The 16,836-nt window shown below is 45.3% G+C and overlaps 1 protein-coding gene across 8 annotated transcripts in view; it reads right to left on the reverse strand.

Moving 5' to 3' along the window:
- Nucleotides 1–16,836, reverse strand: part of CASZ1 (castor zinc finger 1) — a 281,496-nt gene that overhangs the window by 18,594 nt on the left and 246,066 nt on the right. For all 8 annotated transcript variants that reach the window (XM_062604804.1, XM_062604795.1, XM_062604829.1 and 5 more), the window contains 7 exons: nt 13,482–13,572; nt 11,271–11,435; nt 8,536–8,708; nt 6,908–7,776; nt 4,876–5,017; nt 3,671–3,734; nt 937–1,097 (listed from right to left, as the gene is read on the reverse strand). In XM_062604804.1, coding sequence (XP_062460788.1) covers nt 937–1,097; nt 3,671–3,734; nt 4,876–5,017; nt 6,908–7,776; nt 8,536–8,708; nt 11,271–11,435; nt 13,482–13,572 — 1,665 coding nt within the window. The remainder of the gene's footprint in view (nt 1–936; nt 1,098–3,670; nt 3,735–4,875; nt 5,018–6,907; nt 7,777–8,535; nt 8,709–11,270; nt 11,436–13,481; nt 13,573–16,836) is intronic.

The raw sequence follows: 16,836 nt of genomic DNA on the forward strand, positions 1-16,836 counted from the left end.
AATTATTTGCTGTGGTTCAAGGGGATAGAACCAGGAAAACTGCAGCAAGATTACAAAAAGGGAAATTCAGGCAGCATTCCATGAAAAAAAGTCACGACAATGAGACTATGTGGTAGAATAACGCTCCCAGAGACAAGAAAATAGCCACGCTGCTTGGCATAATTACAACTAGGCTGGACAAAATGCAAATGGACTGCAGGGAAGGATCTCACACTGGCCAGGGGCAGAAGGACCAGGAAAGTTTCTAATCTTCTCCATTAAAGTCTGGGATTTACAAAGTGTCCACAGGCATTTGTAGGCAACAATCTGTGTCAGAGCACAAACCCGTATGTGTCTGCCTGGGTGTATCTGTGTATGCTCAAAGCATGTGTCTGTCTGGGCATGTATGTGCATGTGTCTTTGTGTGGGTGAGTTTTGTATCTGTTCCATTTTCCTTTCAAGCCTCCCTGTCTACAACATAACCAGGAGAAACCACCCCAGTTCCCATACTCTTTATACTCCTGATTGTGTTTCAGTGGCCTACTCCTGTGATCAGAAGAAATGCCACAGCAAGCATAAGGCTTCTGTGATCTGTGTGTAGTGACTCAACATGGTCCAACAGCTGCTGTGGGTCTCCTGAACTTGAAGGCTGGGGACACAAAGAGGAGCCCAAGAAGCAGCCTAGGCCAACAGTGAAGATCTGTGCTCATAGTTGGTTGTCAAGATCCTTTGTAAAATAACTCTATGTGTACAGGTTATTTCTGACAGGACATTAACACCTACTGCAGCTGGCCCGGACTGAGGACTGGATGGACTCCAGAAGGTGATAAGCGTGTCACAGAATTAGGCCTTTAAATCCAAGAGAACTCTGCATTCAAGTGTAAACTAACGAGCCAGATGCTTTGCAAAGGAAGTTATTTTCTCTTTCCTCTATTCCCAGTTCCACGCTTTCCTTACCGGCGCAGGTACATCTTCCATGGCTCAGAGAGCTTCTCCTGGACAAGTGCCTTCACTGCCTTGCCCAAGTACTGTGTTGGCTCTCCAGCCCCAGCCTGGCTGCCATCTCCTTCTGTCTTAATGTTCAGCAGGTTGCCAAGGCTGGCACTGGTCTTGGACATCTGGAACAAGAAGACAGACACTGCATCAAGCCCAGCACGCAGCCGTGGACACTGCCACTCTGGATACCCCCAAGACTGTCCCATGGGAAGCTGTGTCTTCAAAGATTTAAGAGAAGACAAGAAGTCTGTGCAGACTGCCTCAACTGCATCAGCAAAACTTAGTAACACCTCACTCTTGCACATCCTCCACCCAACTATCATGAAGTACTCCAGTGGCCATCTAATATTCATGGCTCTTGTGTGAAGTTATGAAGCATCCTGTCTATTTTATACATGGGTAAACTGAGGTGAAGAGAGACATACCCTGTCTGAGTATGGAAGAGGTGTGCAGGCTTCAACATTAATAGCCCTGTAGAGCTCCTACAAAATGCTGGTCTCTTAGCACAGAGCTAGTGACGGAACTACTAAGCTCTTGTTTATTTAGTCAGCTTATCCCAGCCACAAGGATGTCTCCTTCTTTGAAGTGACTATCAGGTATGTTTGGGAGTGGGGGGGGAGAAATCTCATTCAACTGGGAAAAAATTCTGGCTCCACTTAAGTTCCTGGAAAATTCTTACTAACTTCAATAACAGAATTACTGCTCTTTGTTCTAATGGACATATCCTCCATAAAGCAGGACTCACAGCCTGCATTGTGTGAAAGGCTTCAAATAGGTTCTACACAGAGAAGGTTCTGAGGTCCAGGTGTATGATGTACAGGATAGAAAAAAGAAGTTATTCAAGCGTATTTAGAGAAAAACTTTCATTCTGAATAAACACACGATTTCCCAGACCCTTTCTTGCTTTGTTGTGCTCTCAGTTACCTCCAGGAACAACAGTGAATTTCACAGCATGAATAAAATGCAGGATGGGGCCCAACACTTGCATTAGAAACTCCACCCACTTGAGGATCTCAAAGCCCTTTATAAATACCAGTTAATTAAGCCTGACAGCCCCCTAAATAAACAGCAATAGGCTACAGGAACCCTGGCTATTTGAGGCTCTCTTAATGCCCCCTGAAGGTAAAGCCCCTGCTGCTGTGTGGAAACTGCAGCTCTTTACGGCTGGAGTCAGAAATTCAGGTTGTCTGTTTCCATTGGAGCTCCTTGGGCATTCAATTTCTGTAAAGGGCTTTTTTTCCTAGATGAATTGTGAAGGATTCCTCCACAAACAGAAACTGCGTGCAGCAAGAGGAACAAGCAAGTGTGATGTGTTCCTGAGCATGCTGAGCTTGATTCTGCAGTCCTTAGCGCTGGAATAGACTCCTGGAATTAGTGGGCTCTATTCTTTGCTGGTTTATGTCATCGGTTAATCCCATTCCTCCTTTGAAAAAGGAACAAACCTGAAGGATTCTTGTTTTGTACCTGCGCTACACTTCTTTTGCACAACATAAAGAATCCTATGCAGGGCTGCACGCAAACAAACCCTTATTTCTAAGCATATACTTCAATCTCCTGTCCTCCTGGAGATTTTCAAGTGAAGTAGTTATTGAAAGAGAGCTTTCCCTGAGCTGGGGTCTTCAGAATGACTTGGGACCCCAGACAGCAGATTTACTAGCTAGATTTACTCACTAGAGGAGGAGCTGTGTATTTGGAATCTCTAAAGAGACAATGTGCAGAAATGGGTAAGAAATTAAAAGGGAATATCAAAGCCCCAATATAACAGAGCGCCCCACTGTAACAGAAAGCCAGTGGACGAGAACAGTGACATAAGGATAAATGCAGATATTAAACAACACAGAGAAAAAAAGAGTGATCAAATAAGAGAGAAAGGAGGAAGAGACTACTAGGCAAAGTCACTCTGGCCTCTCTTGAGGGTTACATGGCCTTGATACATGTAATGCCCAGAGCCAAGGGGATGGCAACAGTTATGCCTGTAAAACCCATCACACAGTAGAATATTAAAGCATGGCTCAAAGGCTGCCCTCATCTCCACAGCAGTTGTATACAACAGCAAAATTAATCTTGGTACAGTAGAATTTATCATGTGAAAGGGAAATATATATTTGAGATGATGTACAATTCAAGGGAAAAGTAAGGAAAAAGAAACGGTGCATTATCTAAAATAAATATCCCAGAACATGGTGAAGGGGCTCTGTTGGACACCATTATTCACAACAGAGAGACAGGAATTGATGATTTTGGTTCAAAACTTCTGTTTTTTTTCTTCTTGTTCGCAAATGATTGTCCTCCCCCTCCCCCAATGAAAGAAAATGGTTTTAAGTAAATAAACCAAATGAGGGACTATAAAAAGAGAGAGAGAGGTTGCCAGGTTCTGGAAATAAAAATGGGGGAAAAAAATAATTAAAAAACTACTCTTTCAGATCCTCCTCTGTCTTGAAAGGATGAAGGGGAAAAAAAAGGTGTCAGAGGCTGCAATATATTTCTTCAGCCAGTTCATTAAATTAATTCGTAAGCAGTGGCTCTGAAATTATACCCGATGAAAAATGGTCTCAAAATTTAAATGGTACAAACTCATCTTATTAGAGGCAAAACATTAAAAAACAAACGCATCTCCCCCCCCACCCTCCCCGCTATCGCAGCTTTAATTTCTCGTGGTGGGGGGAATGAAAGGCATTTGATGGATGGCTCTTACCTTATTCATAAGCGAGGATAAAAGAGATGAATTTGCCGAGACTGTGTGGCCATTTGATTCATTACTGGAACACACAAACCAACAGGGTTTAGTTAAGATGTGCACAGGGACTGTGAGCACCGAGATTAATCCTTCTCCCTTCAAGTTGCCTCACTCCTCACCTGCTACATCTGGAGGAAGAGAATGATGCCCACCCTCCCTTGGGCTGCCCCGACTCCTTTACTTGTGATAGCCAAGATGGAGAGAAAGAGAAGGTCCCAAGTCTGCAGAATTTAGTTCTTTCAGCTATTGAACAGGCCAGACTTCCTCCTCCAGTGTCCACACTTTCACCAGCTGACTCAGAACCCACCCCATGTTTTACTCTTTCATCCCACTGAACTTCCAAAACTAGGCCACTTGTCAGGGACACAAGCCCCCTTAGCAGCAGAAAAGGCAAGGCAACAATCCTTATGGCCACAGCTAAGCATGCTGAAAGACAACCCTGGCATACACCAGCAATACTTGTCGTTTACTGCAAGTGCCGGGGTCCCAAATCAAGGCTTATTTGAATACAGTATGGAAAAGAATGTATACAAAGGTCAAAGTGGAGCAAGCTCACTTATCCCCAGTCTCAGTTCCTCTCCAGTTTTTCCACACAGGAGAGTCCCCAGATGCTCCTATTCTCAGCAGGGTTGCTGGGGACACACTCTGAGCTAGGTGCATTCACCTTCGTGCAAGCGCAAAGATTCATCAGCATAACTAGAGACGAGCACAGGCCAGACCCAGACCCAAGTCAGTGACACCCAGTAGTTTTGCATGTCCAATTTCTCTGGCAGGTGCCTCTCTTAGACCTGAATCAAAGCTCCTGCTAGAAGTGTGCCGAAGTATGGCACTGGAGCAGCCTTTGATCAACTCTTGATGACAACAGCAGGAATGCCTATGTGAAGGAACCTTTGCCAGTGGCTCATTTTTCAGAGGGAAGTACAAGAGGTGAGGCTCTTGTCAAAAAGTCAGGAGGTGTTTGTGAGCCCCAAATGAGAGTCTGAAGAACATACACACTTGAGGGGAGGAAAGAGAACCTCCTTGGCCTCCAATCTGGGTGCATCCAATTCAGCACTGTGAAACTGCCTTTCATCAACCTTTTGCATCCCCTCATATTATAGGTATGGAAACTTGTTAGAGCTTGATGCTGGAAAGTGCTAAGGATGCCTGCGCACAACCCTCACCCGTGATCCTTGACACTCAGGTCCAAACTGTGCTCCTGCAAAGACTCCTGACTAGTGGCAGATGATGATCCCATGGCCTCCACAGGTTCCTGCTTCACCTGAACTGGATTGAACCGTCCGGGAGCTGCTGGTTGTCCATTCCCTGCTTGAGAAAGACACCAAAATTAAATGCAAAAATTAAATGACAAAGGTAGGTCTAAAATGAGGTTACAACGGCAAATAAAGAAGCTAAATCACTAGCACCAGTGCATAAATGGGAAAAGCAAAGAAAAAGTCGGGGGGGGGGGGGGGGGGGGGGGGGAAGTGCTGGGATTGCTGGTCAGCGTTTATTGCCAGGCTGACATGATGGGTTCTGACGTCCACTCCAGTGTGGAAATTCTTCAAGTGATAATTATTGCAAAATTATGTCAAAGTTGTCCAGGCTATGGGCCCTTTAAAGGAGAAGGGCGGAAGGAGCGTGGGGGAGACCTGATTCTCTGCACAAACTGTCATAACTAATTTGCGGGGCTGCCTCTTAAGCGTTTATTAAAGACTCTGTTAATGCTGAGGCAATGTGGCAGCTCTCGACTGCTACTCAAGCCCCCTTTCCCGTCCCCAATCCCAGCGTTGCCGTAGCGACAGCGGTGGCCACTGCGCCTGCCCAGCAGGAGCATCTGCCCGTCGGGGCTATCGGAGGTGACAGCCAAAGGGCCTGGCTCAAGCCACCGCCAGCACAGTGTCCTCACAACAAGGGGGGGAGTTCTTCTTTTTGGGGAGGAGGTTTAGTGCTGAGCCCATGGAAGAAGAATTCAAATTAAAGGAAGAGAAAGAAAGAGGAAAGGGGGGAGAACAAATTAAAGGGAAAAAAATTAGGAAGAACAGCGAAGAAAAAAGGAGGGAAAAAAAGTTGCTGACAGGAACATGTCTGCAGAGCTTTTTTCCACAATCCCCAAGTGACTAAAATATTAATTTCCCCTCCGGCAGTACAGCTGACGGCGAGCTGCTGCTCAGACAGCAAGTGGCATTTTATTAAAAAATAAAGGAAAATAGTTCCCTCAATGACCTTTCTCTGCTTTAGGAAACCATTTTTCAAATAATAATTTTAAAAGTATGTGAAAATTCCCCTCCCTCTTTTAATCAGATCACTTCGTCCTACTCCCTCGTTTGCTCCCGGGTCGAAGGGGACATTGTCAGCACTCACATCCCCGTGGGCCAGCAGGGAAGGAGGTTCTGGGGCAGCCCAATGCTGTAGGGTGCTGCCAGGGAGAGCCTCCCCTGCACTGCCCACCATGAGCTGTCCATGTTCACCAGGAGATTGTGGAGGTACCCAGTTCTCTGAGGGAGCACCACATCCCTGCCAGTATGGCTGGCCACAGGCAAAGACCTGCCCCAGGTTCAGGTGGCAGCAGGAAGAGCTCTGGGTTGCCCCAGGGACTTCTCATTCCCATCTTTTATCCCTCTCACAGTGGCACTGCCTGTTGAGTTCAGGAGAAGCACAGCTTGCAAGAACTGAACAGGAGAGAGCTCCAGTTGGTGGAATGTACCAACACCATCTCCAAACCCAGAGCTGCAGCACAGAACCAAACCCCCAGGTCAGAAATTGGCAATGAGCTACAGGATCAACACCACTAGGCCCAGCTAAAACTCAACACCGTCTGCAGAAGAGGGCTGCAGGGTCTGGCCAAGCTTATTCTTAATTTCCATTTTTAATACGGTGCCTCTCTATTTTCAGCCTATAGCAAAGTAGGCAATACACATGGCAACACTCTTCAGATCTGGTAAGAATCTACTGTATTGTGGGCAAAGCTGCATTTCCTGCTTCTCTTCCAGCCATGTGGGTATAGCCAGATTCCACAGGAAACCATGCCAAAACTGTTCTCTTCAAGGCCTAACTGGACATGACCAAAATTTATTCTCACATTTATGCTCCTCCACTACCTCCTCTCCACCTCCTGTCCCCCAGACAACACAGTGGCTTCTCATTCACTCTTCTCCAAGTCATCAGGCATTGCTCTTTCTCCCATCACTAGCACAACTGATGAGCGTGACTCACCTGCTTCAAGTGCCACAGAGGGCTTGAGTGCAGCTGCTGCCAGCCTGGCCATCATAGGAGAGATTAATCCCTTGCTAGCAGAGATCCTTTCCATTATAGATGCTGCTGGAGCTGGAGAAGAAGTAGCTGCTGGCTCACCAGATCCTGATATGGCCTGGGATGAGGAATCTGTAGAAGCAGATGATGTTGGATTGGTGCCAGAAGAACCAGCAGTCATCAGATTAGCTGAGCTGGCAGGAAGCGGTGTAGAGACCCGACTGGGGATGATAGGGAAGAAGGATCCAGCTGTTCCAGGAAGTGCTGAGTTGGAGAGTGCCAGGGCCAAGGGTATATTGCTGGGAAGAGCCTGAGAGAGCAGGCCAGAGATCTTGGTGGCTGGTGTCATGCTGTTGGCAGACTTGCTGGCCTGTGAGGAAGCGAGCTCAGCAGCAGAGGAAGGTGCAGCTGGGACTATGAGAGAAACGGAAGACTGTTGACTGGTGGGGGAGGCACTCAGGCTGGAGTTCTTCGAGCTCATAGCGGAGAAGTCAATAAGGTCATCATTACTGGACTCCTCTTGCTCATTATCCTTGGACCCCAGGAGGGAGGCAGGCAGGCCCAGCACTCCCGAGCTCCGGATGTGCCGGCGCTCATGTTTGCGTTTATGGGAGGTCATCTGGCTGGTGGAGGTGAAGGTGAAGCCACAGCCTGCCCTTATGCAGTGGAAGTGGTTGGTGGCCTTGCTGTAGACACAGCCCTCATACTTGCATTCCTCGTATTTGTAGAACTTCTTGAAGCCATCCTTGGCATAGGCATCATCTTTGATGTGGTAGCTCTTGTGCTTCTCAATGTCACACTTGTTCTTGAAGGTGAATGTACACCCAGGTCGCCTGCAAGGGCATTGAGGAGGAGAGGATGGTTGGCTGTGTGGGCTAGGAGCACAATGCTAGGACCACAACTGCTGTCACCTGCCTCCCTCTGGGATAAGGACCAGGATCAGCATGGGATAATGGCCCTGACAGCAAAAGGGCTGAGGAGCATTACATGGTTTAACCTGTGACACCCAGGCAAGCAAGAATGCTGCCATGTGAGACCTGGGAAGCTTGCTCCACTCTGAGGAACACCCACAGTAACTGTGGGATGTAGGCGCCCACCACTAAAAGTTCCAACCAAAACAGCAGCTACAGGGGACTTAGGTACAAATTGTGCTTTCCCACTCTTCCTGTGAGGAATCAACAGAAGAGCATTTGTGTACAAGAAGGCAGTCTGGCCCTGAAAGGGATGAGCTGGCTGACTGTTGGCTGGAGAGAACACTAGCATGGATGTACCATTAGCAGTGTATTAACGGCCTACTTCAGTTGAACTCTGCAAAGCACTGTGACAGTTCCCAAATGATTCTGTGGTTTTCTAGTGGGTACCCTTTTCCTCAGATCACCTCAGATCACACTAGTGCCCTCGAAGTGCTCTGTGACAAGATCCTGGAAATCATATCTGCCCTGGAACATGAGTTCTCTCAAGAGCAGTGCTGAGAAGGTCACGGCAGGGAAAATCAAGTCCCTGTGTCTACTCCTGAATTTATGACCGGGCAGGAGGTGGCAAACAGACCACACAACTCTGAGGCAGGGTTCCTGCCCTTCCTGCTGTCTCACCTGCAGTGAAAGTGAGTGGTTTTCTGCCCGTAGAACTGGCATTCCACAGTGCCACAGTCCTCCGTGGCACGGAACCGCTGGAACCCGTCGTTGATGAGCTGTGTGTTCTTCTTGTGAAAGTTCTCATGGGTCATCACGTCTGAGGTGCTTGTGTAGACCTTGTTACAACCCACCTACCCCAGGCCAAAACAGGGAGTCATCAGCACAGCATTGTAATAGCCCATCATTATTACCAGCAATAATAAACACATGAGCACCACACATACATTTAATAGTTCCATTTGTGCACTTGTCCTAGGAGTATTAAGTCATCTCTTTAATCCCCAATCTAAAGACTGATAGAGCAGTTGTGAAATAAATAAATAAATAAAACAACTCTCTGGGCATGAAACAGTAAGAGAAAAAGAGGAAGATGCAAAGGGATAAAAGACCAGCTACAGATAATCAGGCCTGCTTAGGGAGGCAGTAAACAGGGCTCCTGCTCTTAAGGAGAAAGGAACACGGACATATGCCATTACTTTTTGTTATCATGGAGCAACATGGAATGAAATAGAGGAGATTCACCTATCTGGGGAATACAAAGTTGACTGGGAATGAGTTATTTATTTCTAGTCCTTCTGGGAGGTAAGGCAGGGCACTGCAACATGAGGCAAATCTTTCTGAGCTTGTCATATACGGGTTTCATTCTAGCCAAGCATAAACCCTCTGTTCAGCTGACCTTAGCAAACCAGAGCCTTTTCTCCCCCGTCACTGTTCAACAGTACCACTCCAATAATTTGAAACTCGTGCAGCAAGTGGGAATGGTGTGACAAGGAGGGAATGCTGAAAACCTGCCTTCCTCTGGGCAAAGCGGGCAACTTTGCCATATTGAGTAAAAACACCCTGGAATCTGAAAACGTCCTCAAGCCCTGCTGAGGGAGGATTTTTTTTCCCTCTTCTTCTCTAGCACAACGTGTGCCAATGCCTGCACCATCTCAGAAGTGAAGAGAACAAAAACAGCACCTCTTAGTTCAGCCCAGGTTGATTCAAACAGGCAATAACAAACCCCGTGACAAATACCCAGGAAAAGAAAAAAATAACAAGGATCTCCAGCTATTTCCAATATAAAAGAGCCTCTCTCTCTGCACTGACACCTTGAAAAAAGACAGACCCTGTATGGCATTAAAAAAAAGAATTAAACAAAAACCTCCTTAGGAATAATTTGCAACGCAGCTCTTGGTGCTAAAGCCTAAAAAAAATGTCAGCTCATATAAACAACTAACTGAATTTTATCCACACCAATTATGGACATAAAGAAAAAAAAAGAAGCCCATGAGATGGATGGCACAAATTCTGCCATTTAAGCAGTATTTTCTTTAATTGGGAGTTTATATTCAGACACCTTTCCTGTAAGACACTGCTTACATGGGCATTATTTTACAGGAAGGCAGTGGGCACAGGATGGAATTAGCCATATATAGTGGTGGAAATTAGGGTCTCGATTTGAACTCAGAGTGACTTAAACCTGTGAAACATTCCTTGTACTCTAAAAAATATAATTCAACAAATCCCATCCTGCTCAGTTGAAGGAACTAAACAATCAATAATATGGAAGCACAGCAGAAAATGTCCTCAAGAGAAAGGCACATGAAGTTCCCAATTTATCAAATGTTGTAAGCACATGCTTAAACCAACCCCTATTCAGGACAGTACTTGAGTGCATGCCTAACATTTAAGTATGTGCTTAAGCCCCATTGACTTCAGAAAGCTTACCTGACTTCAAGTTAAACATATGCTGAAGTCTATCCCAGCAAACTATTTAAGCATGTGATTAAGGCCTTCTGACTTAAACTGGGGTCTTAAACTGTTGGGATAGGGTGGGAAGCAAGACCTGAGTTTTTCAGGACAGAAAAGCTTTCACCAAGGTTTGCCTGATTATTGTTTGTAACCACAGTACGTTCTCATGGCAGTTGTTTAGGCCCCAATCCTAATGAAACAAGTACATATCAAACCACTAATGTGAAGAACAATCAGGGAAAGATCCAAACAATCTGGTGCGTCTGTGTCTAAAAACAGTTAAAGGCATCACAGTTACATTTATGCAGCAACTCCAGCTCTGCCGTTGAAGCCTGGCTGGCTCTTGAAACAACATCCCAGCCTACACCATAGACAAGTACCACTGAAGAAGGAGACGGAGAACCAGGGGTGTTAAGTCTAGATATGTGACATTAAAGTTTAATTACTTTAGAAATTGATTATGGAGGAATGTAACCCAGGGCAGACCCAGGGAATGTTAAAGGGCAGATGTGTCACAGAAAAGTCTGATTTCAAGGGAGTGACAGATCAGATTTCAGCAGTGTGCATTGCAGAGAGGTCCTGAATCTCAGAGAACAGGACTTGTTTGAACTAGTGAAGTCCAAGACCGTGAGAAAACCTTGAGACCTGTTTTGCTTCACTGCGTGCACAAGGCTTTAAAAACAGAGCATGGTGCCTCCCTTCACCCTTCCCAAAGCTGGGCAGAGAAAGTGCAATGAGGATAGGGCACAGACTCTTCAAAGGGATGCCTGATTGAGAAGTGAACAAGAGAGGCTATGCATGCCACCCATCACCTCAGGACACCCTCTTGCTGTCTAATATGAGGCATCGGGCTGCCAGAACTCAAGAATCCTTTCAGTCCACCCCAAAAAGGACATAGCTCAAACCATGGCTCTTCATTTGCCTCGTGTGCTATCATCTAGTCCCCACCCAGCAGTTACCTGCATGCAGTGGTAGTGTGTGCTTTTCCCATTCAGGTGGCAGCCATGATAGTACACGCTACAGTCATCCAAGGGGCTGAAGCGCATGAAGCCGTGCTGGAGGGAATTATCTCGTTTCTTGTGCATGTTGTAATGCCGAATCACATCCTGTTTACTAGTGAATCTCTGGAGAGATACAGAGACAGACAGTGAGGCACACGTGATGGCAGTGGGTGAGTAATCCTAGGGGCAGAGTGAGTTTTGTTGTTGTTGTTAATAAACTTAACGTATAAGGAGTTTAAAGCTCAGCAGTAATCACCCCAAGAGAGTCAGATTAAAGAGGAACTGTGTGTATGTATCTTCTTGGTAAAGTATATACATGTGAAAAGCTTTAAACATGACATTGGGGTGATGTCCTGAACATGCTCCCTGCAGCTTTAAGACTGCAATTCTTCTAACATAATTTTAGCTGCTACTATCTCAAGAACTGCTATAGTTAGAAAGCAAACCAGTGAACTAAGCAGCCTACAGGAGAGTAATCCAAGCTTCCAAATCACTCACTGTAGTGGTTAGCAAGACACTGGCTGCCACATTCATGTCAGACTACAAACTGGGAAAACCACTCTGCTTCTTCTACAGTATCTTCCCACTCTAAGTCTCCTGCCTCCCCTACAAGGTAGGATGGCTTTATTAGGAACACAAGGACATAGAAGTTTCTTCCAGTCAAAGAAAAAGATGGCAGCAGAGATCAGAGATTAAATCCGTATGACCAGAATATCCTTTTCATCCTCTACCTGCTTGAAGTAATGAAGGGGCACCCCACTGCCAGAGCAGGCTAAGTGCCTTTAAAATGAAGCTTTTCATTTCTATTTCCCACAGACATCAATATTTAACAGTGAAGGTGGGAAAGTAAATCTGGTGTTTTTTTTAAAGAAATCAATATCCATTTATTTTGAGGAGTAATTGAAAAGGCCTGTATTCTAATGTTTAACAACTTTTCTAGTCTCCCTCATAGGAAACAAATGATTATCGCTTCTACTCTTTCCTCCTATAATATCAATCCTGATCAATCTTGTTGGTATTGGCACGGGAATATACGGATATAGATTTCAACAGGAATCCCTTGGAGGCTGGAGGTCTGATTTCCCAGGGCGTACATCCAGGATTGCTATTGCCAATCACCCTTAATTTGTGCCCACTTATTACAGAGCGTTACTTATTCTAAAATATATCTCAGCCATAAAATAATTTGCATTTTAAAAAGCAGCCTAAATCCTTATTCCCTGCGAGACCAGACAGCTCCTTTGCAAGCAGCTTCCAGACTCCTTAGGAAATAATCATGAGGCCAATCATAATAATAGGTTTTTCTGTCTTTCCATCCTTTGTGTTTCTTTCTGGTGCAGAGATATCCATCTCATGGTTGGGACAAACTCATCTCAATTACCAAATGCTGGGCTAGGAGGACCACTACATTCATCCCAGGGACAAACTTCTCCTTTAATCAATAGAAACCCACAGTCAAGCTCAGCAGATCCAGATCAACTTCCTATGCTGTGGTCAGACTCATTCCTTTGAGACCCAAAGGTCTCCTGGGATAGGGCTGAAGTTGTGTCTGATGCACAGCAGAGGCAAGCTCTGGGATTCCCACTTAGACACACGCAGCCTGACCACAGAAATGGCAGTGTCAAACTCCCAGACCTGGGAAGAGGGTAAACAAACACAGCACGTGATGGGGCTGGCCTGATGTGGCTATGCTGGCAGTTCTCCCAGTCATTACAGCATCCACACACTCCTGCCCCCATGCTTTCCCCACAAATCCCAGGCTGCTGCTGGTCTTATTGGGTGTTTTGCTGCAGATACTGCTGCTACAATGTCACTCAGGCAGCAGGAGGGAAAGAGACAGACTTAACAGATCAGCATTCCCTAGTTTCAGGCACAATTTGTAACACAGCACAATTTCACCGATACAAATCTGGAGTAGTTCCCACTGATTTGAGCTGATCTATATTCTGCTCTTCTTTATAGTGGTTTGAGTTCGGTTAAATGGTGTTAGATTGGGTTAAATGGGAACAAATTAGGGTTCTAGTAAATTCAAAATATATCTTGCCCTTGAAAAGTGAAGAGGCACATGTGTGTATGGGGGAGAAAAGCACAGGAAGACACACATCTCCCCCAGGTTGCATCCTTTTACATTCAAGTAGCTGTGCTGATAACTTTTTACCATTCTTTTACCTGGTAGTTGCACTCAGGGTCAAGGCAGTGGTAATGTTCTCTATACTGGTATGCACAGTGTATGTGTCCGCAGTGCTGACTGCCAGAGAACCTGCAAACATGAAAGGAGGACAGAAGAAAAAAAGGGAAAGAGAATAAAACAGTGTCCTGAGAGTAGTGCATGCAAACAAGGTACAAATAAATTAAGTCCCATTCCTGATTTCATTCCACATGTTTACAGCATTAAACCCCATCTCCTTTATCCCCTCCAAGGAGATAGTAACCCTTCAGCCTTCCTCTTCTTAGCTGTCACTATTTAGAGGTGCATCTTGAACAGGATTATTCAGGTCTTGTACTTCCATAATCTGTCTTTCCCTTTTAAATTTATCTCCATTATCTAAGTTGCTTACCTGGAGCAGAGTAAAAAAGGAGGGTTCCTTGAACTCAATATCATACAATTCTAAAATTCTCCTGTGTGAGTTTAGATGCCTCAGAAAAGCTCAGGCATTCAACTGTATGAGTTATGTCTCAAGATTATTTTTTCTTTTTTCTAGTCACAGCATGGTGTCACACCTTAGAGGAAGATTGCAAACCAGTGGATTAGATTAAACCATGCAGATAGAAGATGATCATGGCAAGATTGCACAGGAACTTTCAACAAGATGGGCAGATCAATGGAAAGATAGGTGAGATGGATCAACAGGAGCAGAAGGAAGCATTACAGACAGAGCATCTCAGCCCTGTGAGTGCATCTTCTCCCATGCACAACAGCCCTGCTAATCTTTATTTTCCATGTGGATACAGAATTGCTCACAACAAAAAACAAGTGCAGTGCAAAAACTGGGCTTTTCAGTCTGCTCTTGAGTGCCATTAAAAGGAGAACACAAAAAGCCACAGCCAACAACATGTACCCAATCCATTTGTGCAGGTCACCACCAAGCATTCTACCCAGAAGATCTGGAAGCTCCCAACACACAGGGTGGAAAAATCCCCAGAAAGGCAGAATTGCCATTTAATATCTACATACAGACAGCACATAGGATGTAGTGACTGACAGACACACAAGTAACTGGCAAAAGGGGATGATCCAGTAACAGGCTAATCAGTGCAATGAACTCTGATGTATATTTGAGAGGACCCTGGAAGAACTGAAGAGCTTGAAAGGGAAAAAGCAGCGGAGAGAAGCAGACTCAGAGGGGAAACATTCAAAGATAAAGTACCATCTGCTCAAAGGTTCCTCAAAGGTTCCTCCCGTCACTTAGTGCTAAACACAGCAGGAGTGCGTATGATAAAGGGCATGGGAAAGAAACAAGGAAGGGCAACGGGTAAAAAGGAAAAAATGAGGGGAGTGAGCATGTCCTGGGGCCATCAAGGAATGGGGCAGGAGCAGGGAATATTATGGATCATCATAAGGTGAGGTAACACTAAGCTAGAGGACAGAGAAAGTCGGGATGGAAAGCAGGACTAAATAAAGTATTTCTGAAGCACAGTAAAGAAGAGGAGGTCAACTGTGGAGACAGCAGGGCCTCTAGGAGATGGAAAGGGGACTTAATTGACAGAAAAGATAGACATTGCTAAAAAATTAAATGACTTCTTTGCCTCAGCATTCACAAAGGGAGACAGGGACAGATGCCAGGAGCAGACATGCCTTTCCCTGGGGAAGAAGAAGAAATACTGCAGGAAATCAGGATCACGTCAGAACAGGTGATTGAGAAACTAGAACAAACCTCAACAGCGGAGAAGAAACAAACCACAAGGCAAACAGCAAGGCTGGCTGCACAAACAAAGGTGTGGAGCAGAAAGCAGTGGAAGCGATTCCTGCTCAGTGCCTGGGCTGCTGTAAGGTTGGTACAGGACACAGGCAGCAGCTTTAGTCACTGTGCCATTAACCAGGTACATACAGCTCGGCAGCAGATTGAACCAGCTGGTCCTGCTGGTCCAGGGCTTTATGTCAGCAGCACCACCAGCATCTTTAAAGGAAAGAAATTGCTCTGTCGAAAGCTTCCTCGCTATTCCAATGATGAGTGGGGGAAGAGAGAGCAAAGGGCTGGGCTAGGAAGGCCTGGAGAACTGTGGAGCATGGGCCAGGCAGAAACAAGAGGAAGATAAAGACCTTGCTGACATATAAACACCTTTGTAGAAAAGCAGTCAAAATATCAGTGAGGACACAACGTTACCAGAGATGCCAACTGCAGTGCAAGAAGGGCCAGCTAATGAAGAAATCCGACAGTATGGGATAAGTTACTTTAAGCATCCTAGCAGGAGTAACTCACAGGCACAGCTTTAAAAGCAAACAACTAAACAAGCACTCCAGCATTTCAAACTCTTACCCTCCCTTCCACGTGCCACAGAAAGGTGTGTGTGCTGTATACAGCGCAGGAACGGAGAGGTAAGTGCACTACCAAACCATGTGCTTGGGGAAGAAGGGAAGTGGCAAACACAGCACAAAGGGGATATTCTGCTCTTTCAGGCTGTGAGGTTAGGCTCCTAAAGGGTTATATTTATCCTGTGTTTCTTCTGACACTTGAAACAGTTCAAAGCTATTAATTTTTAAAGCACAGCATCTGTTTAGCTTTTTTCCTAACAGGAAAGCTTACACACCACACACTTACTTCCACGCATACACACGCACATTTACATGCACATACTCAAAGGTACATTAACACCCCTCTTCATTTACATCAACGTACCCACAATTTCCATGCACACGAACAGACACATACACCTGAAACAAGCTCACAGGCCATTTAATCACACTGTTATGCAAAACCAAACCCCTGAATCGTCCGTACAGGCACATAAATTCATTTTCACCAGAACCACCCCCTCCCCTTTTCTTTAATCAGTTCACTTCTATATATCTATTTATTTAATTTGGGAGGGGGGGCAGAAAGAACTAGTCTTGATCTGGCAAGGGTGGATAAATAAATAACAATAAAAATAATAAATAAAGCAGTCAGCATGCTTCGAGTGTTTACAGACTCATTACCCTGTAACGATGATGTGAAAGAAGGAAGAAAAAAAAACCCCACCCCAATGACAAGGGGGGAGGAAAGCCACACAGAAATAAATATTTAAGCAAGTGCTGCCAGAAGCACCATCTGCTGAGGCACTAATAATAATAATAATAATAATAACTTTTTCTGTGGTCTCTTTTTTTTTTTAATTATAAATATGGGGGGGGGGGGGGGGGGGAGGGCAGGGAAACAACCCAACCCAAACTAGCTAAGTAAGAGGTTTTGTTTTGTTGTGTGAGAGAATGGATTATCCCTGGGCAGCTTTTGGCAGTGGCTTTGGCAAACTCATTAAGCTAATTATGCAGTACAGACACAGAGTGCCGTGTCTTTCTCCCCCCACCCCTTGATTTTAAAGCTTT

This window comes from Pezoporus occidentalis, unplaced genomic scaffold, assembly GCF_034315485.1.
Source record: "Pezoporus occidentalis ecotype Australia unplaced genomic scaffold, CSIRO_AGI_Poc_V1 ctg119, whole genome shotgun sequence".
Taxonomy (NCBI): Eukaryota; Metazoa; Chordata; class Aves; order Psittaciformes; family Psittacidae; genus Pezoporus; species Pezoporus occidentalis.